The sequence below is a fragment of the Mustela erminea genome, chromosome 12 (genome assembly GCF_009829155.1).
Source record: "Mustela erminea isolate mMusErm1 chromosome 12, mMusErm1.Pri, whole genome shotgun sequence".
Lineage (NCBI taxonomy): Eukaryota > Metazoa > Chordata > Mammalia > Carnivora > Mustelidae > Mustela > Mustela erminea.
In genome coordinates, this window is record NC_045625.1 from 23,318,561 (window position 1) to 23,338,818 (window position 20,258).

The 20,258-nt window shown below is 49.2% G+C and overlaps 1 protein-coding gene across 6 annotated transcripts in view; it reads left to right on the forward strand.

Annotated features, from left to right (window-relative positions):
- The window catches only part of EPB41L4B (erythrocyte membrane protein band 4.1 like 4B), a 121,863-nt gene extending 106,056 nt beyond the window's left edge, over positions 1–15,807 (forward strand). For 2 of the 6 annotated variants that reach the window (XM_032306937.1, XM_032306939.1), the window contains exons 21-26: positions 26–212; positions 2,189–2,266; positions 8,475–8,591; positions 11,003–11,071; positions 14,227–14,372; positions 15,624–15,807. In XM_032306937.1, the coding sequence (XP_032162828.1) occupies positions 26–212; positions 2,189–2,266; positions 8,475–8,591; positions 11,003–11,071; positions 14,227–14,372; positions 15,624–15,693 (667 nt within the window). In that variant the 3' untranslated portion in view covers positions 15,694–15,807. Of the gene's footprint in view, positions 1–25; positions 213–2,188; positions 2,267–8,474; positions 8,592–9,093; positions 10,972–11,002; positions 11,072–14,226; positions 14,373–15,623 lie in introns of those variants that run through there. The other 4 variants (XM_032306938.1, XM_032306940.1, XM_032306942.1 and 1 more) reach the window with 4 other exon arrangements.
- The last annotated feature ends 4,451 nt before the right edge of the window (positions 15,808–20,258 follow it).

Sequence of the window (20,258 nt, forward strand, 5' to 3'; positions counted from 1 at the left end):
TGAGCAGAGCTTCATGTGCTTTTAGTAACCACAGTGATGAAGACGACCTCCCTCCTGACCTGGCCGAGGCAGTAGGAGCGCCCACCGCCACAGCCACAAACACCACCGCGGCCACCACGCAAGTCTCCGTGCCACTGGTGTCCCCCAAGGGCCACAAACTCAGCTCACCTCAGAATTCAGAAAGCAAGGGCCAGCTGTCCCCAGGGGCCAAGGTATGGGCGAGGGCCCCGAGGAGCAGCTGCGCTTGCTAGGAATTTAGTATAAATTGAGCACATGGCATCCCGCGTGCATTTAAACTTGGCTCAATCATCTGTGCACTTGTAAAGCAGGGGAAACAGCCCCCGGGGCTGGGTTTTTATGTAACTCTTCCTGAAAGATGACCTGTTTATGAGATGCAAATGGTATAATAAAGATCTTGTGCAGTGTACTTTAAGAGAAGTGGAAGAGATGTTTGAGGGCAATTCGGTTTTAGAATATCATCCCTACTTAATCTATAGTGCACATAAATACAGAAAACAAGACACGTTGTCCCCCCCCCCCCCCAGTAATGGAAATCTTGGAAGAGTAAAAACGTAGACGTGTCCCCATCCCATTCCTTATGTTGGATGGCCCACATGTATAGCTTGAAAGTGGAAAATATTATTTTGTCAGTTTACAATTTTCGGATGTTGCTAGCTATGTGAATGGGCTAGGATAAGGGCCTTACTCAAGACATTTCTCTTGGTTTTTTTCTGAGTGACACTAAGCTGTGGTCATTCTATACAGCGAGTGGTCCAGATGCAGTCAGACCTATTGCTCTACTAGTAGATGTCAAGTCAAAGGCTCCCTGGTCTGTGGACTCCACTAAGGAAAGGGAGTGTGGGGGGGGGGTCCCGAAGGCAAGCCCAGACCCCAGACTCTGTTCCCAGCTGCTCCTTCTACATGTCTTACGGCCGCTTAAAGCAAGCAGTTACTCCACAGGCTTTGTTTCTCCAAGCCTGTTTCCTTCACCTGCAAATGGGAATAAAGTCTGCTTCCCTGCCCAGCCTATGGGCCAGCACCCTGTCCGGTGGAGCAATAAGGTCATGATTCTTGGGAGCCTCTAGGTGACGGTGGGCCAGGCCACATCCTGCTTGACCGTAGCCAGGCATATACCAGCTGCCTTCCCAGGATCTTTGGGAACCCCTTTGTGGTTCTCAACAGGAGATCCTGCTCAAGCCAGAGACCCCTCAGCCAGTGACTGGCCCAGACTAAGGCTCCGTGCTTTCCTGTCAATCACCATCTGGTGACTTGAGCCAGGTTCCCCTGTCCTGTGCAGAGTCCCTCATACTGCTTTGTTACAAGTGTGGACACAGGTTCCTATCACCTGTTCTTTGCCACGGTTAAAACCACCCCCCTCCGCCCCCGCCAAAATGTATGAAACAGAGGAGAATTCAGTGGGGATGTGGGTGGCATCCTACCAGAGGCCACAGGGCTCCCTCTCCTGGCCATCTCTCTCCTTGGGGCCCTGCTGGTGACAAGCTGATGATGGAGCTTATTTTTTTTTCCCCCATAAAGGACCTCTAGGCCTTCCATGCTGCTGAGAACCCAGAGCAAGTGGGAAAAAAAATGTTTTCCCCAAAGCTGATCATGGTTTCAGAGATACCTCCCTCCCACCATGAAGAGCTTCCTCATTATTACGCAGATGACCAAAAAAAAAAAAAAAAATGTTTTTAAAGTAAACTCTGTGCCACACATAGGGCTTGAACTCCTGACCCGGAGATCAAGGACCGCATGCTCGACTGGCTGAGAGAGCCAGGCGCCCCCTCCGCTCCTGAGTTTAGCCCCTTGAGGCCTTGACCCTCTTGATCTACGAAGGGGGCTTTGCTCTCAGTATAGTCAAAGGACTCTTTGAAGCAATTCCCCCGGCCCCCCAAAAGACCAGAGAGCACTCAAAGCACTTAAAAGAAGTTGTTTGCACCTTTTAAAAAGGTAGTTCTCTAACCTACACACTCTTTCTGCCCATTAAAGTTTCAGAAGACATTTGGGGTTTGACTTCTGGAATATGCCCACTGTGGGGCTAGTGACTCGTGTGGGGGACTGGCACGGTCATGGGCTCCATGATAGAAGGGAGGGCGAGGGGAGGGAGGAAAGTCTGTGACTTCCAGTGACAGTCCCTGGTCCGCCCGGAGCTGGCACTAACCAGGAGTATTTCCGTCTGCCTTCCCAGAGTCCCTCTGACCGAGGAGGTGCCTTTACCTTGGAGCCAGGCGATCTCCTGATGGACTTCACGGAAGCTACTCCTCTGGTAAACTTCCCATTTAGCTAAAACCAGAAAAGCCACAGACCCTAGAAACATCTTGGCGGTGGGACGGATGGACAGAGGTGGGCATTGCTGTTGGGAAGGCTCTTCCTCTTGTCCTGCTCACGGCCTGGAGGCTCAGGGATCAGCCTTCTTTGGGGGGGTTCAGGCACATGGGTCCCTTGCCCTCCAGGGAGGCAGTGCCCCCTTCCCCCCTGAGGGCGGTTGCAGGGGTCCCACCCCGCCTGTCTGCTGCTTCCCAAGCGTGTAGGGCTCCTTGGTCTTGGCTTCTCGGCTTCCTGGGCTGCTCCCCGCATGCCCCCACCCACCCACCCATGGGGCATCTTCTGCTGCTGCTTCCAGCAAAGTGCTCTGGTCTGAAGCACTGGCTCAAGGCCTCAGCCCAGCTTTCCAGGCCCCTCCATGCCTCCCTGCCATTCTCCATCCCCTGCCTCTAGGTCTCCCCTTAGGGATGGTGGTGGTCCTCGTGGGACTCCTGCAGGTGGGAAACCCTTTTAGGGGAGAGAGCACTGGCCCGGGAATCATGCAAGCCAGACCTGGCTCCACTCTCTGCACACCCTTCTCAGGAGCCTTGTTGTGGGATCAAAGATGCCATCATTTGCCATGTCTGCCTCAGAGTATTCTAATGATCCCATGAGACAGAGCCCTTGAAGAATGTAGAAGCACCATAAACGTGTGTGAGATATTATGAACAGTAGTAGATGATGCAGGCAGACTTGGATGTGCCTTTGGCTGGGCTCGGCCAGATACCCAAGTGTACTTGAGTGTAAACCATGGCCCATGAGTGTAGAGTGTGAATCAAAATGTGCACCTGGTCAAAAACTCCCTCCTGAGAGCTTAGTGCACGCCTGGCCTCGAGTGAGGCTCCGGGAGCGGGCAGGGCAGCTAGAGGCTGGCGGGGAGGCGGGTTGATAAAGGACAGGCTTGGCAGGACAGTCACATAGAAGGTGCTGGGGAGAAGCCCCAAGTGGGAGTCATTCAGGACGGGCTCACCGGAGGAGCAGGAAGTGGATAAGAAGGGTCTCTGGAAGGCTTTCAAGGGGCGGGGGGGCAGGGGGACACGAATGAGACAAAACGCTATCTAGCCTTTAGGAATGGTCATTGTTCCTGCTTCAGCTGGTACATGGCGATCATTTGTGATTTGTATTTCTCATCTGGAGACGTGGTACGGTCTGAGAGCTTTAGGTCAGCACGTTTGGATAAACAGCTGAGAACTGACAGTGGGTGAGACAGCCTGCTCCGGGAACCTGCGGGGCTGTTCCCTCCCATGCTGGAGAAAATGCAGCCAAGTTCTTGATGGCCCTCTTGTTAGACAGGCTGCCAAGAGAGGGCAACCCAGAAGCAGGGCCTTTCTCTATCCCCTCACCATCCTTTTGCACAGATGAGGAAACTGAGTCCCAGAGTGGGGTGTCACATAGGGACAGAGCTGTTCCAAGCCCATGTGTTCTAGTTCCTTCTCTGGTGTCCTTTCCATCATCAAATTGGGTTGAATCTGGCATCTGGATTTCAGAAATTTGCTGCTTTGAAGAAAAGCAAGGTCTAGAAGGAGGGCTGTGTTTAAAGCACTCAGACTGAGAAAGCAGAACAGGGGTGTGGAGGACAGGATAGCAAGTTAAGCAGCCTGGGCCTGTTGCTACATCGGTATCCCAACTAAGTATCCCAGCTGGGGCCTTTAGGAGGGCCACATGCGGGGGCTGGAAGCTAGGGCCCCAATCGGAGGACATCAGTCTAGCTGGAGGGCAGCAAACCCCAAAAGGACCTGAGAACCAACCTGAGGGCCTATGAAGGCAGAAGGGGAGAAAGCTAAGTTGTAAGGCTCACATGAAGAAAACCTGCTGGGCAGGAATAGAAGACAGTGGGGGAAGATCTCTCCTGAGTTAGGCTCTTGAGAAACTTCCAGACTGCTGAAGCATACCGAAATTAATGCCATTTGAGAGTCTATAGAAACTGCTACTGTTGTGGGACCCAGTGCCTAAACCTGTCTGGGGCTCCTGAGAAAGAGAAGGCTTCATAGCACTAGGGTTTTGAAGTATGAGTAAGAGTTTGCCAGATGGAGGAAATGGACTAAAGCATTTGATGCAGAGGGTACAGCATGAGCAAAATACTGAGTGTTTATTAAAGATACTGGCAGATCTGAAAAACTTGGGTTAGTTTGCCAAAAAATATTTCATGGCTCTGATAAGAATGATGGGATTCCCTTTAAAACCACCATGTTGCCGGCCCAGCTGGTAGATTTAATGGTCCTATCTTTATCTTTTCTTTGAAAGTAAGTGTCTGAGATTAGAAAGGAAGCCACATCTGCCAGGGACCCAGAGGTCCCCAGTGCCTACCAAATGACTGTCTGGCCTCCGCTTGTACACCTCTGGCCACAGGGAGCTCATTCCCTCTCTGAGGATACCGCCCTTTCATCTCTGGGCTGCTCTCACTGAGCTCTGAAACAGGGCCCAGGCTGCTGCACTGCCCGGGCACGGGCCAGCTGAGGTCCTTATACCGCACTGGGACACAGCTGTCCACTTCACAGCTCAAGTCTGCAGCGAACACGTGTTTTCAGGATGGAACATCCTTAGTCTTGCTTGTGTGGATTTGAGGTGTGAGTGCATGTCCACGGCACACGTTCATACAGAAGGTATGCTGGAGGGCTCATACCTTGATGAGAGCCTGCTCCATTTGGGGCTTTCCTTGACATCACTGGCTTTGACCTTCCTTCACTCCAGAATCCCGTCTTCACTGAAGCTGAAGTGTCCTCCAGAGGAAGGGGGGCTCCAGCAGTCTGCTTCTCCTGTTTGGTCCTCTTCCCTCCATCTCCTCCATCTGCTCTGCCCAGCATCCTGGAAATACAGGCACCAGTCCTCTCTGTTCTTGTTGGGGAGGGGGGTGTGTCTCTGCCCCAGAGGACAGTGGAAGAGAGACTGGATTTAGGGTCTGGGGCTCAATGAGACTCCTATAGCCGCAGGACCACTGGTTCCTTGGGCCAGAGCTAGAAGGACAGCAGAGAGAGGGTTGGGACCAGATTCTCCTACCTTCATTCAACAATGTCCCGCCAAAGCAGTAACACTAGTTTAACCCTTATGACTCCCACTCAGATGATGCCTTCTCTGCATAGGGTGGTTTTTGAAGAAGTGCAGTCCAAACAAATGAGAATAATAACATTTCCGTCTTTAACTGACATCTCTCAAAAAGCATTCAAGATTAAATTAGCACCTCCTTGGTAACACTTCTCAGATCCTATTTTGCTTCCTTCTTAATTTTCTTGCACCCTGCATGACTCCAAGGATTTTCATCCTCAAACTCTCCAAAAAAAACCATTCTTTCCAGGGTCACTCTTACACCCCTTTTTCCTCCTTTTTCCATATCTTTTCTCCCATCCCCAGCTCTTTTACTATGTAGCTCAGCCTAGCTGTAGGAGCTCTACAACCTGCGCAACTTGTGGCTTGCCCGTCCCAGGAGCCCCATCGAGGACCTGCCCACCAGACTGGAGATTCTTGCCAGGATGGAAGAGGCGGGGCAGAAAGTGGGGATAAGGGGAAGGGATAAGGCAAGCGAGGGGGGGACAAGAGCACCCACTGTCCTTTTGGTATTCTCTTTTGGAAGGTGAGTCTGCGCTCATGCATGGGGTGTTGGTGTTAACAGAATGGTAGGAGGGGACACTGACACATCAATCAAGTCTGTCCTCCAGGTCTGTCCTGCCAGCTTCCCTCCCCAGGTGACATGCACCACAAACACCTATGCCTTCTGTGTTCCTGATGCCTTGTCTTTAGGGCGTGTCCCTCTCCAATCCCCAGAATGCATGAACCACTCAGCCAGCAGCAGAGCAGAGGCACGTAGGACCCCATGTCTGTTCTGAGCCAGGGACTGTTAGTCTAGAGTTCATGTGCCAGGAAGGAGACTGGCCTGGCCAGTCGAAGGTTGTATAGGACAAAAAAAACAGTCTCTGGCTCGAGTGTCAGAAGAACTGGTTTTCTGTCTAGCTCAATAACTTGGTTTTAATTTTTGAACCTCATTCTATCAGGAGGGCTGCAGCTTGATCCCCAGTGAAATCGGGGTGCCTCTTCCACTTTCCTGGGGATTCATCCGTCTTCCCCAGGGCACAGGAAGATGGAAGGCAGTCTCTTTAGTCTGTGATGTCATCTCTTTGCTGATACATCTGGGGCACTGCCTGCTTCCCTCATGCCCCTTTTGGGCGGTGGAAGCCTGTCCGGCCGGAAGGAAAATGTCGATCCGCTGGCGCCTCTCTGCTCAGCCCTTCCTAATGTCTACCCCTCCTCACTTCCCCTCTGACTTTTCTCTCCAGCCCTCACACTGGCAACCTCTTTTCTTGTCTGGATGATGAAGAAGCCTTTCACATTTCCATCTTCATTTGTCTATGCCAAAAATCTTTCTGTTCCCCAAGGAGTCAGATTTTAAACCTCAAAAGCCAAGTAGCTTAGAAGAACCTAGCTGCCTGAATGTGGAAAAAAGCCAAGGAGGAGAGGAAATGCCGGGAGGAAAAAAAAAAAATAAAACGGTATTTCAAAATAGTATCCTATTACACGTGTTCTCTTATTTCCTGTTCATTTACTAACAGATGCATATTTAGAAGAGTCGTACATGCTTGTGGGATGGATCGACATTTCTTTACCATAAAAGTCCAATGCTAGACAAAGCCTGAAGTCATTCATCATAACCTTCAGCTAAGACACTAGCGGCTGGTACACAATCTGGTATCTAGGCTGTATGTCCGTGTTTGCTGGTCATCTATGCCAGCTTTTATTTTCTTCAAAAAGCCCACGGGAGTGCCCGCTTATCTGCAGAGGCTAAGGCCCCGTGGCCTGGGGTCCCTGTTGCGATTGGTTCTGGCTGGGGGAGTGTTGAGAAGCAAGGGCCGCGGCGACAGGCTGGAGCCCACTTCAGTCAGGTGTCCAGTGCCACCTCCCAGAGGGCAGGGTTCAGCCTGAGGACAGGAGAGAGCAGTGGAGGGAGCCTCAGCCGTGTGCTGAAACTTGACGGCGGGTGGTTGATGCGGACGCCCCTGTTTCTGAAGGACGGCTGCAGATTTAGGCTTTGCAGATGCCATTTCTCAGCATCTCCAAATCTGAGTAGTAAAGCAAGGCGGTCACCAAGACTGTTGGAGATTCCGGTTGTAAAACCCCTTTGGGACTGGTCCGGGACCGCGCAATTTTAAGGAGATCGGCGTCAGATCAGTCGCGAGACAGGAAAGTGCCCGCAGTGTTCTGGATCATGTTGTCGTGAAACTTCCCCAGGGGCTCTGCTTCCTTCATTATGGCAGGATGTTACCAACTACCTAAGGAAGCTCTCTTGAACTGAAAAAGAGGCATGTTTTACTCTCCGGAGTGAATGGTCCCTCCTGGCAACCCACACCAACCCTGTCGGCGGCCCCTCCCCTAGCCCCAGAGCCTTCCCTCTTCCCGCTCACCAGTCGGAGCTGCCGGCCCTCCTCTGGTGCATGGCGCTCTGTAAGACTGGGGTGGGGAACCCAGTACCCCAAGCCATTTTCTCACAATGCTTGATATCTTCCAGCTAAAGCAACAGGGTCCCTCGGCGACAACCCGTGTTGTCATGGCCTGGGCCAGGGGAATGGGGGGACGGGGGGCAGGGCCGGTATGTTCTCTAACACAGATAACAAAAAGCCGCAGCAGATGAAATCCACAAGTCCGTGTTCCTGCCTGCTGAGATCCGTCTTTCCTGGATCTGTGGGACACCTGCTCGCCCGTACACCCCGACGGTCCCTTATTTAGCAGAGTGCAGGAGGCCACCAGGTGTGCAAGGCCAGCACGCTCAAGGCTTCCTAAGGCCCCCACGGCCGGCGTCACTCACTCATCACGGCTGTCTTTCTGGCGGGGCCTGGCCGATGCTTCGGGAAGCCCCCGCCAGGCCCTCGCAGTCGGTCAGGAGTCTCCCTGCCCTGCCAACCCCGGGAATGGGGTTCCGATGGGTTGTTCTGCTCAGATAGTGGAGAAGACAGATGAGAGCCAGAGAGGAGGAGAGAAGGTGGGAGAGGAGGGGGGAGGGGGGCCTCGAAGCCAGCTGGCCAGAGGCTAGAAGCAGGCGCGGGCGAGGCTGGCTCCAGCGCAGTCTGGAGTTGACAGATCCTTCTTGCACTGTGCTATCTTTCTCTCCTCCCCTCCCTTCTCTCCTCTGCCTCCTCCCCCTCTCTCCTCTGCCTCCTCCCCTTCTCTCCTCTCCTCGTGAGCAGGCAGAGCCCGCCAGCGCCCCCCACTGTGCCCACTCTCGCTGTTCTCCTCCACTCTCTCCCCCCATGAAGGAAGAGACCACTGGAGTTTGCATGCACCCTCCAATCAAAACGAGGCTGGTAGGTACCCTGGCAGGGAGAGGGGCCTGGCCAGGAGAGGCGAGGCGAGGCGGGCAGGAGCCACCAGGCGGCCACCCCCGCTGGTGTGCGTGAGCGCTCGACCTTCTGGAAGGGCCTGACTGACAGGTGCTCTGACCCCAGGATGGATACACAGTTTGGCCAAATGAGGACACACCGGCTGCTGTCCTGCCCTGTGTCTCCAGCTCTCAAGAACCAGGAAGAGTTTTTGTTTTGTTTTGTTTTGTTTTCCTAAAGCTTTGATGAGCATAGATGCTTTTCCCAGAAAGAAAAAAAAAAAAAAAAAAGCTTAGTTGCGTTTCTATGGAAAATAAAAACTTTTTCCCCTTGTCTCTCGTCCTGCTACGTTTCCAGATAACAGGATGAGTGTTACATAACAGCCTGAAAGGCGTCACCCGTAATCCCAACCTAGCACGATGTGTTTTTTTTTCATTTTTACATGTTTCCTTCTAATACTTATTTGTATTCATTTATAACTTTACAGAGCGAAATCACAGTGTCCGTATCGTCTCTCGTTTTTCCTCTCTTCGCTGAGTGTTGGATTGTTTCTATCTTGTTCTCATCACCACATTGTATATGACTGTTGCCTTCCATCCAGTGCGTGGTCTCCCATTGATGGACACATTCTTCCAGCAGGATGCGTGCTTGGTTTCCAGCGTGTCACTATTCAAGGGGACACATAGCTTTTGTGGCGGGTATTTTATTTTCTTAGGCTAGACCCTGCTGGGTACAAGGTTGTGACTTTGGCTTTGCTCCCTTTCTAAAGCGGTTACGCCCAGGGGCAGCAGCAGAAGACTGACCATGCTTTGCCACCGCCGAGCAACTCAGAGTGTAATTTTGGGGATAGATTTTTGTCTTATTTAGAGAAAATACAGGATAATTCATGGAAGCTGCCAATGTTCACCTTTCTTTAATAGCAGTAATAAACCGCTTTTCCCTTTTACTTCATGGTGGTCTGAGAGTCTTATCTGACTGTGACTTTTCACTTTGCTCTTGGTCTCGGCACACACGCTGAACTGTTAGGCCCCGCGAGGAGAAGGCACCACAGGCTTCCCCTGGGTCCTCCCACTGTGTGGCAGGCAGCCGCCAGCAGCAGTCTGAGCTGCCACAAGGCATTCAGGGTCCCATTCTGGGGATTCAGAGATGTTTAAAGAGAGTTTGGGGAAGAGGAGCAGGCGTGGGCTGGGAATCTCCGTGCACATTGTAGAGACACTGTCCTTCTCAGATTGGTTGGGAACTACTCCACCCATTCCGAAAAGCCAGATTTGGGTCTGTTCTGATATGCTCTCGCTCACCCCTACCTTAGCGCAACCACCCCCCCACCCCACCCCCCACCCCCGTTTAGAGTGAGTCCAGAGCATCAGATAACTACTCCAGGGTCCATAGACAAGTCCCTGGGAGAGACTGCCCCTACCCAGGGTCTGCGGTGGCCTCAGTGTCCGGGCTGCCGCCCTCTGGTGGCAGGTGGCGAGAGTGCATTCCCCAGCGGGTGGGAGGGCCGTTTCTGCGCCCTGGGGGCTGCAGGCAAAGCTAGTAGCAGAGTCCTTACGCTCCTGGGCCTCCTGGCAGTCCTCTAGGCTGCTGTAAAGACAAAAGCACACTCCACATTCCCCAAGGCCTCTATGGGGACAAAGACAAATTGACCAAAGAGAAAGAAACAGAAGCAAAATCTCCTTTCGGCCCTCCACCACTAGCTGATCAGGTCATTCGCTCACACTCCTTCAGACCAGCCCTGGGCAGCAGCCGCCCTAGCACTGGGCCCATCTGATCACAGTGCCCTGTGTCCCCAAGGCCATGGTGGCGGGATGCTTACATGCTTACAGAGCCTGGCCCAAGGTTCTCCTCTGTGGCCGACGATTTACAGGGAGTCCAACAACTGAGGGGAAGAGACAGGAAGCAGTTTGTGGCCTAATTAGTGCAGGCTGCCTCCTGGTACTCCGTCCACCGTCGTAGAACGTGTCCCAGGATGTGACCTGTCAGCAGCCTCTAGGGCATGCCCCCCCAGCCATGGGGAAGCCAACAGCAGCCACCGAGGCAGCTCTGGCCTGTCTCACTACACACCCTGATCGAGGCCTTGTATGGATCAGGCCATGCATAGGGCCCAGCATGCCTAGGAGGCCCACACAGCCTCCAGGAAAAGGAGTTCCGGGCCAGGTGAGCATGGCGTGCCCTACAAACCTGAGACTGCAGCCTGTCCTCCCTGCTGGGTCCCTGGGCGCAGACACGACCACTGGCCAAGGGGCTGCAGGGACCATCTATACGTTTCCCTGCAAACAATGAGGGCTCTGCGTGTGTTCCCCTGAACCCATCACTTCGGTGTTAAAAGTGCCAAAGATTTCAAACCTCTGTTTTCTAATCTGAAAGTAACCCTCTTATCTTTCTCTTTTTTGAAGATAAAAACATTCCCGGCTGATCCAGTGACCCCATTTCCCGATGTTTTCAATTCAGGGCCACAGTTCACTGTAAGTAGATTCAGAAAACAGGTCTGTGTTTTAAGATGTTGCTCCCATGTGACATGCTTTTCTGTGGCATGCCAGACGACAATGTCAGCAGCTGCTGCTTCTTTCTTTTTTTTTTTTTCAAGATTCATTTATTTTGGGGGCGCCTGGGAGGCTCAGTTGGTTGGGTGTCTGCCTTTGGCACAAGTCACGATCCCAGCATCCTGGGATGGAGCCCTGTGTCGGGCTCCCTGCTCAGCAGGGTGTCTGTTTCTCCCTTTCCCACTCTCCCTGCTTGTGTTCTATCAAATAAACAAAATCTAAAAAAAAAAAAAAAGAAAAGAAAAAAGAAAGAAAGAAAGAAAAGTTTGGGTGCCTGGGTGGCTCAGTCATTGAGCGTCTGCCTTCAGCTCAGGTCATGATCCCGGGGTCCTGGGATCGAGCCCCACATCAGGCTCCCTGCTCAGCGGGAAACCTGCTTCTCCCTCTCCCACTCCCCCTACTGGTTTTCCCTCTCTCACTGTGTCTCTCTCTGTCAAATAAATAAATAAATAAGATCTTTTAAAAAAAGATTTATTTATTTTGAGAGAGTGAGAGGTGGGGCAGAGGGAGAGGGAGAATCTCAAGCAGACTCCCCACTTCCACACTGAGCCTGGAGCCTGACACAGGGCTAGTCCCAGAACCCCGAGATCATGACCTAAGTCGACATCAAGAGGTCAGACACTCAACTGACTGAGCCACTCCGGCACCCTGATAGCTTCTTTTAATCCTATGAAGGAACTCTGTGAGGTTGGGAAGGACTTAGGGTTTGGGGTCTCTACCTTTTTGTGACTTTATTTTACGGAGGAGAGCATTACGTAAGATAAAATGCATCATTCTAAAGTGACTTTTGGTACATTTGGTGCTATCCAGCTACGATCTCTGGTTCCAAAACACTTTTATCACCCCAAAAGGAAACCTTGTTCCCATTAGCAATCACTCCCCTTCCCCACCCCTCCAGCCCCGGGCACCCACCAATCTGCCTTCTGTCTCTGTGGATTTCCCTAGTGTGGATATTTCGGATAAATGGGGTCGTAGACTTTATGTCCGTTTGTGCCTGGCTTCTCTCACCGAACATCATGTGTTTGAGACTCTTGTACATGGTATGAGGGATCAGAGCTGCATTCTTTTTATGGGGGCTACTAGTCCAGTCCGTTGGTCCGTTCATTCACTGGTGGGTATTGGCGTTGTCTCTACGTCCTGGCTGTCGTGAGTCAATGCTGTCGTGAGCGTGTGTGTACATGTCTTTGTTGGGGTTCCTGTCTGCAGTCCTTTTGGGGCGGGTCTCCATCTTGGTGATGATGTGATCTTAGCTGTCGCTTCACCGCTCCTGGCCCCAGTCCCCTTTTATCTGAATGGAAATAGGAATAGGGACTGCCTGGTATCAGGTGAAGGCAGGGATCAAAAGGGAACAAGAAGTTGGCATAACTTGGCCAACCACAGAATGTCCCAGAAGGGTCAAGGATGGTGGCTGTTTCTCAAGGGCCAGAGAGACAGGGGGGTGTCATTAATGACAGCAGGGAGTCATGGCAACCTACTTCATGTCCCCACCTCCCTTTGTGTATGGGGCAGCTGCTTTAAGCTCTGCAGAGTGTCAGAATATTAAACCTTTAAATGCTGTAGTTTCCTCATCTGCAAAATGAGCGAGTCCGATGGCTTCTTTTCAGCGGCAAGTCTTTCCTTTCAATGAAAGCTTCTGCAGAACTCCCTGTCCAAGCGGCTGTAGGGAGCAGAAGTGGGGAGTCTGGGATCACCCTCCTCCTCTTGGGGGTCAGAGTTTGTAATTCCTAGAACCGAGTGATCCCCAGGGTTCCTTCCAGAGGCTTCCTGGCCGGTCTGGAGGATGTGTGAGGTGGGCCGGGGAGGGGGCTCCTCTGGGTAACCAACAGTGCAGTCTCTGAGCTGGGTGGTGGACACTCCCTGAGGCGGTTTTAACGGCTTGGACAGAGAAGGAGGGAGCAGTGGCTGGTGTAGTTTTCAGAGGTTGAGCAGAGCTAGGAAGGGGTCTAGCAGTCTAAGCAGAGGCAAAAAGCAGGTTCCTCGAATAATATATTTCTAAGGTCATGAGCAGCTTCCAACACCTGTCTTGGGACAACCAGACGGCAGAGACACAGGCGCTGGGCGGGGCTGTTAAGTGCTATTCCACTGAGCTCATCCTGCCCCTGTGGTTTCCCTGGGCACAGCTCCCCCCCGCCGGAAGCGCCTGCTCCGCTTCCCTCAGCTGGCCCACTGCAGGCACTCTGGCCTCCTGCCCAGCCCTGGCAGTGCTGTGAGACACCCAGGGAAGCCCTTCCTGAAAAGCTGGGGGCCAAGATGGAGCAGGAAGCCAATGTCAGAAACCACACTGAGACTTTTAAGAAGTGGGCAAGAGTGGCTCGAGGGCAGCAGTTTTACCAAGTTTCGAGATAATACGGATGCTGGCAGGCTGGGGACCATACTTTGGGAAGCACTGAGATAGTAGTGAAAAACACCAGTTATGGGGTCAGCTAATCCTGGTCCTCAGTGCTGCTTCTTAATACTTACTGTGTGACCTTGACAAAATTAATTAACCTCTCTGAGCCTTACTTTTCTTTTTCATAAAATCAGCTCTAAGATACCCATTTTTTTTTTCCACTTTTTAAATCTCTGAAACCAGTTAAGCATCTGCCTTCGGCTCAGGTCATGATCCCAGGATCCTGGGATCCAGCCCTGCACTGGGCTTCCTGCTCAGTGGGGAGCCTGTTTCTCTCTCTCCCTTTGCCTACCACTCTGCCTACTTGGGCACTCTCTCTGTCAAACAAATAAAAAAAAGCAAATAAATCTCTGAAATCAGAACATTCATTACATGAGCGGGTGTGACAAAGTTTGAAAGACCACATTTTTCTTTCTCTGTGGCTCATGCAAAAGTGGTGGATCTTACAATGGATGGTGTCAAATGTGATGAAATATGACCTCTGCCTTAAGGATTGTCAAGAGGTAATATATGTAAAGTGCTTAGCACAGTGTCTGGCACAAAATAAAATCATTTAATAAGTGGTAATTTAGCTATGTTAAAAAAAAAAACAAAACAGGAACTGTATGGTAAGGCGTAGGGAGTCACTGACAGTGTGAAAATGGAACCCAAATTGAGATTGATTTCCTCTTTTCTGTTTCCTCTCCAGGCGGACTTCAGAGACAGTAAATTACCGTGCTGTCCTGGCCAGTCTTCCCCACTGATTCCGGCAGTGACCCTGAGGCCTTTGACAGAGACCATCTCCACAGTGCAGACCATCTACACCACCCGGAAGCCCGTTTCTCTGGCAGCCAGGTGAGTGAGGTCAGCAGGTCCCCGCAGGGAGCTCCGGTGATAGGGAAAGGAGGCACAAGCTCTAGTTTCGCTGGGTCTGTGACATCTGTTTATTTATTCTTTCATTCATTTATTCTGTACATATTTACAGAAGTGTCTACAAAGGCTAGAGAATATTCTAGGCCCTCGGGATGTACAGTAAATAAAACAGAAATCCTACCTTTATGCAGTCTATAATTTAGTGTTGGGGGAGAGGAGACAGACATTAAATAAATGCATGTGAATGTGTGTGTGTGTGTGTGTGTGTGTGTGTATGTGTGTGTGTGAGAGAGAGGAGAGAGAGAGAGAAGGAGGGTAGGGGGTAACAAGCTAAAGAGGAAAATGAAACCGAGAAGGGCACTGGGCATGCTGGGATGACCTCATTCAGGTGGCTTGTAAGCAGAGACCTGCAGGCAGGGAGAGAGCAAGCTGCAGGTGTTTGCAGGAAGAGGATATTCATCAGGGGAACGGCCAGTGCTAAGACCTCTGAGACGGAGCGTGCCCGGAATGGTTAATGGTTAATGCTCTGGCCAGCGTACCCAGAGCAGGATGAGACAGGACAAGAGCCCCATGAAGCTGGAGCTTGGGGCCAGATTGTACTTGTTGGTCACCGTAGAGAATGATGTCTACCCTGTATGAGATTATTTAAAAACTTTGTTTGTGCTTTAGATGTATATTTTGCGTGTGTGTGCGCCCGCATGTGTGTATGTGTGTGTGTGCATTTAAACAGTGGAGACAGATCCCGTAGTCAAGCAATGGGGCCTGAGGGCCAAGAAATCAGAGGCAACCCCTCAAAGCAGCCAATTTTATTTCATACAATTTGCTTATTAAAATGTGGGGGAGAGAGGACTCTGGGGGAAAGTGCATTTGAATCCGATTTGAAGTATGATTGAAAGACATCTAACCCTTGGACATCTTCCCGCTCATTCAGAAGACCTTTACTGAGGCTGCTGTGTACCAGGTCCTAGGCTTAGCTCTGGGCTTCAGAGATGAATGACATATACGGTCAGTCCACTGGGGAGCAGTGCCCCGAGGAACTCTCAGTCTGGTGGGGGAACCCAGTAGGAAGTCAGACAATTTCAGGTCATTGATATGCTTGCGAATATCGGGGGTCCTTAAGGAGCCTGAGAGGGAAAGTCAAAAGCCAAGGTCAAGAAAGAAGATGGGGGAGATGACACTGTTCTTGTCACTGTTTAGTGGAATCTCATTATTTTGTCACCTACTCTTCTTCAGTGCAGAGACGCTCCGGCAGGAACTGGAGAGAGAGAAAATGATGAAAAGACTGTTGATGACCGAACTGTGAAATTCTCCCCTTGTGGCCTGGAGGATGGCATGGTGCCTTCTGTCCGTTTTCTTTCTTCGGGCTTTGTGTGCTCACTTCAGCACAGCACAGAGATGTGTGCTCTGTTCGCCCAGGTCTCAGACCGTGGTTGGTTGAAGCCAACTTCTGGCTTGACTTTTATGGGAGAAGTTATTTTCTTTCTCCTGAGTATTAGAGTTTTTCTGCTACTCAATATAGTTGGGACAGGATTTGGGAAGCCTAGGAGAAGAAAGATGGGGAGATGGGATTCCCTCTGAGGACTACCTGTGTGTCTATATTAATAAGCACAGGAGTCAATGTGGCATGGAATCCTTTGCTATCAGTCTCAACCATGATTTTATATGATTGAAACTTGCACCAAGCTTTGACTGTTTGTTAAAGAGTCATTTTTAATGAGAGAATAATTCTTTACTGCTGGTTTTTTCATTTACACTGGTAATTATACAGATCTTATAAAGTCCTTAACGTTCATTTTTATTCCGACACGAACCGATGAACTAAAGCAAGAAAGCTGCAATCACCAGGATTGAAGTACTTCAGTGAAATCTGAAATACAATTTAAATTGTGGATTTGTTGGATATGATATTATTTGGGATAGACAGAATTTTTCATTGAACCCAAAGTAGGAAATTATAGCTTAAAATTGTCTAAAAATCCTAACAAGGGTAAGATGATTCAATATCAAGATTCATTTGGGCGTTCCATAAAAGAAAATCATTTCTAAAGTTGATTAATTCTTGTCCTGTTGATAGAAACTTGACCAGATGACACTTTGTTCTCTTTTTATATAGTTTCAAGAAATGTGTTTTTAAATTTTTATTATGCACTTGAACAACTTTGCAGGAATAAAGGCACCCCCTCCCCACAGACTAGCCCTCTAAGTTGTCTCCCAAGCTCTCAATGAACATGCACACATTTTTTTCATAGCTGTGAACAGTGTGTACATACTCTTTGGTTGGACTTTTCCACCTCACACATATCTTCCCTTTTCAACAGATCCTGCTCTCACCAATTTAAATGTCTGTATATCCATGTAACATGGTTAACCTCACTCCTCCCTATTACTAGATATTTGAGTTCTATCCAATTTTTCACTCTTATAAATAGTGCTGCTATGAATGTCTTTGTAAAAAAAAAAAAAATGCTCCTTCTTTTGGATTCTTCCCTTGGGAATATGTCCAAAGAGGGATTACAAGGTCAAAGAGCATGAAATATTTTATAGCTCTTATTTCATATTGCCAGATTGCTTTCTAGAAAGATCCAATCTCTGGGTTGGAAGGACCTTACAGGTCATTAGTTCAACTCCCCTGTTCCCTCTGAATGCTTGAATCCCTCTACGATTTATGATGCCACCAGCAATGTATAAGCGTTTCTACTTACCGATAGTTCTGCCAGTATTGGGTTTTGCCATTTTAATTTATTTTTGCTAGTTTAATAGGTGTGTATAGTTGTTCTTGAAAGGTTGTTTTATTTCGTTAATTGCTAGCAAGGCTGAGCACTTTTCCATGTGATGATTTCCTAGCTGTATTTCCTGGTGTGTAGAATGTCCATCCACTTCTTATGACCACTTGTTAAGTGGATTTGCTCTCGTATATTTGTACCAGAACTGTATTTTTATGTTGTATTGTATAGTTTGCTCTCCTGTCCCTATCCTTAAAACTGAATGGTGCCAATAATTTGATACTAATGATTATTAAAAAAAAAATGTAATGCCTCATTTACTAGCATTGTTGTAAAATGAGGTAAGTACGCAAATATTCAGATAACAGAGGATTAACCCTTTAAGTGCTGGATCTTTAAAATTTTAATATTTTTTGAGGGAAATCTTTCTAAAATGCGTTACGCACTTCCCTGCCTTAGTAAAGAGTATCCTGGAGAGTATTTAACCTTTTCTTGATGAGTCACGGTCATCATTATCAACATCAGTCCCTTTTGTACCTTGGTGTGGTGCGGTGATGTCATCAGGAGCTATCAGAATACATAGGGCTTGGCTTTGCCTTTCACAGACTATTGTGCTCTTCTCACTGATGAATTTTACTGCTTTCTGCTCTATTGGTGAAGCCATCTGGGACATTTGTGGTGTCTGGGACTTTTTACTCCCATACTGTATGACCCCGGGCTCTACTTTTAAAACAGCTTTATCTGTTCTTTATCTCGTGCACACGATCCAAAATGTGTTCCTGTACAAGACGGGGGAGCTATCTGTGTCTGGGGTTGTAACCCCTTGCCAATGCGGCACCCTCCTCCTAACCTGCTTTCTGAGTCCTCTGCTCGTCACCTCCCTCTCTCGGACAGAAACCTCCAGGGCAGAACGGAAGTTTTCCTGGAGAAGCCGGGGAACCAAGTGTGACACGTGTCGGGTGTGCTTTGCTTCCGAGGAGGGGTGCATGGGCTCTTGAGACGCTGTTGCCAGGAGGCTCCGAGCCTCCTGCTTTTTTCCCCCACATCCCCCTGGGTTCACCGATGTTCAGAAGTTAATGTCACTGGAAGTCTGATCCCAACAAGTTGGCTGTTACTGTGTATGAAAACCCAGTACCTTTGGCAGCTCAGCTCTAACCAGTAAAATCAAGAGGATTCCATTGTTTCAGCAGTTGTCCTGGTTATTTGCCTACTTAAATGTACGACGGGTGCTCGGCATGGTGAGCTGAGGCGATGACATCATGTTGCGTGGTTCATAGGGACAAAAAATAAACTGATAGAATTGCTTAACCTTTTTTACATACTTAACACAAAACAACAGCACCGTACGGTCACACAACACATACTTTATGACTGGGGTGGGCGGGGAGGCTCCCCTTACTGACATAATCCTGCCAGAACAAGAGCTGAATCCTGGACCATAGACTCCTGGTGGGCTTGGAGGGAGGGTGCACAGGGGGCCTGGGAGTCCTGCAGTTCTCTGAGTTTGTGGATCGCAGATGCAGAGAAGATACTTTTTTCTTTAAGATTTTATTTATTTGACAGAGAGAGACACAATGAGAGAAGGAACACAAGCAGTGGGAGAGGGAGAGGGAGGAGCAGGCTTCCCGATGAGCAGGGAGCCCGATGCGGGGCTCGATCCCAGGACCCTGGGATCATGACCTGAGCCGAAGGCAGACATTTAACTGACTGAGCCACCCAGGCGCCCTGCAGAGAAGATTCTTATGTTTGAAGAGTTTAGAAACTAGATCCTAAAGCATTCAGAAGACCCCCTCTGAACGTACCCTAAATGTTGTATTCTCGGAAGAATGCAGGAATATTTTGAGATCTTTATCTTTCTTTCACCACCTTAGTTTTTTAAAAACTTGAAATTCACCATTTCAACCATGTTATAGTGTGCAGTTTTTTTTTTAATGTTTCCAATGGTATGCAAACATCACCACTCTCTAATTCCAGAACATCTCCATCGTTACAAAAAGAAACTCCCTATCTACAGCCACTACCAATTCTCCCCTCTCCCTACCTCCTAGCAACCACTAATTTACTTTCTGTCTCTGGATTTCTGTCTATGGATTTGCCTATTCTGGATATTTCATATAAATGGGATCATATAGTATGTGGTCATTGGGGGCGGGCTTATTTCACTTACCACAATGTTTCCAAGCCTCGTCCATGCTGTAGGATGTATCAACACTTCATTCCTTTAATGAGTGAGTAATACACACCATTGTATGGCTATTACCACATGTTCTTTATCTGTTCATCAGTTGATTGACATTTGGGTTGCTTTCACTTTTTGGCTATTATGAATAATATAAACATTCATGTACAAGTTTCTGTATGAACATGTTTTCAACTCTCTTGGGTATATAACGGAGTTGGAATGTAGTGAGGTCATATGGCAACCAAAAGTTAAAAAAAAAAAAATCACATATACTAGACAGAAGAATGGGTATACCTATTACAGGTCAGATACTGTAATGTAGCACTGATTTATGGGAGGTTTTTTTTATTTTTTAGGATTTTATTTATTTATTTGACAAAGATCACAAGTAGTCAGGCAGGCAGAGAGAGAGGAGGAAGCAGGCTCCGCACCAAGCAGAGAGCCCGATGTGGGGCTCGATCCCAGCACCCTGAGATCATGATCTGAGCTGAAGGCAGAGGCTTTAAACCACTGAGCCACCCAGGCACCCTTGGGGGAGTTTTTGTAACAGAAAAACAAGTTAGAGAAATGGTTTTGATGAGAAGAGAAAATAAAGGTGCTGTCTTTCTTTTAAAAATGAAAATGAAATTAAACTCAAGTGCATCTCCAAGTTCTTGTTTGAATAGATGGCTCTTGTTCAGCCAGCAGTCTCTGAATGTTCAGGAAAAATGCTCCCCCAGAAAAAGTGCACTATACAGAAAACCACAGTATTGATTGGTTGCTCAGTGAATTAACATTACTGGGGAGCAGAGGGTCTCTGCAAAACCCGGGATGTAACAGAGAGGAATATGTGCTGAGAGTGGGAACATGTCTCCCTCCAGGGCTCAAATCTTATAAGAAAACACAGAGGGGGGGCCCCTGGCTGGCTCCGTTGGTGGAGCATTCGACTCTAGATCTTGGGATTGTGAGTTCAAGCCCCATATT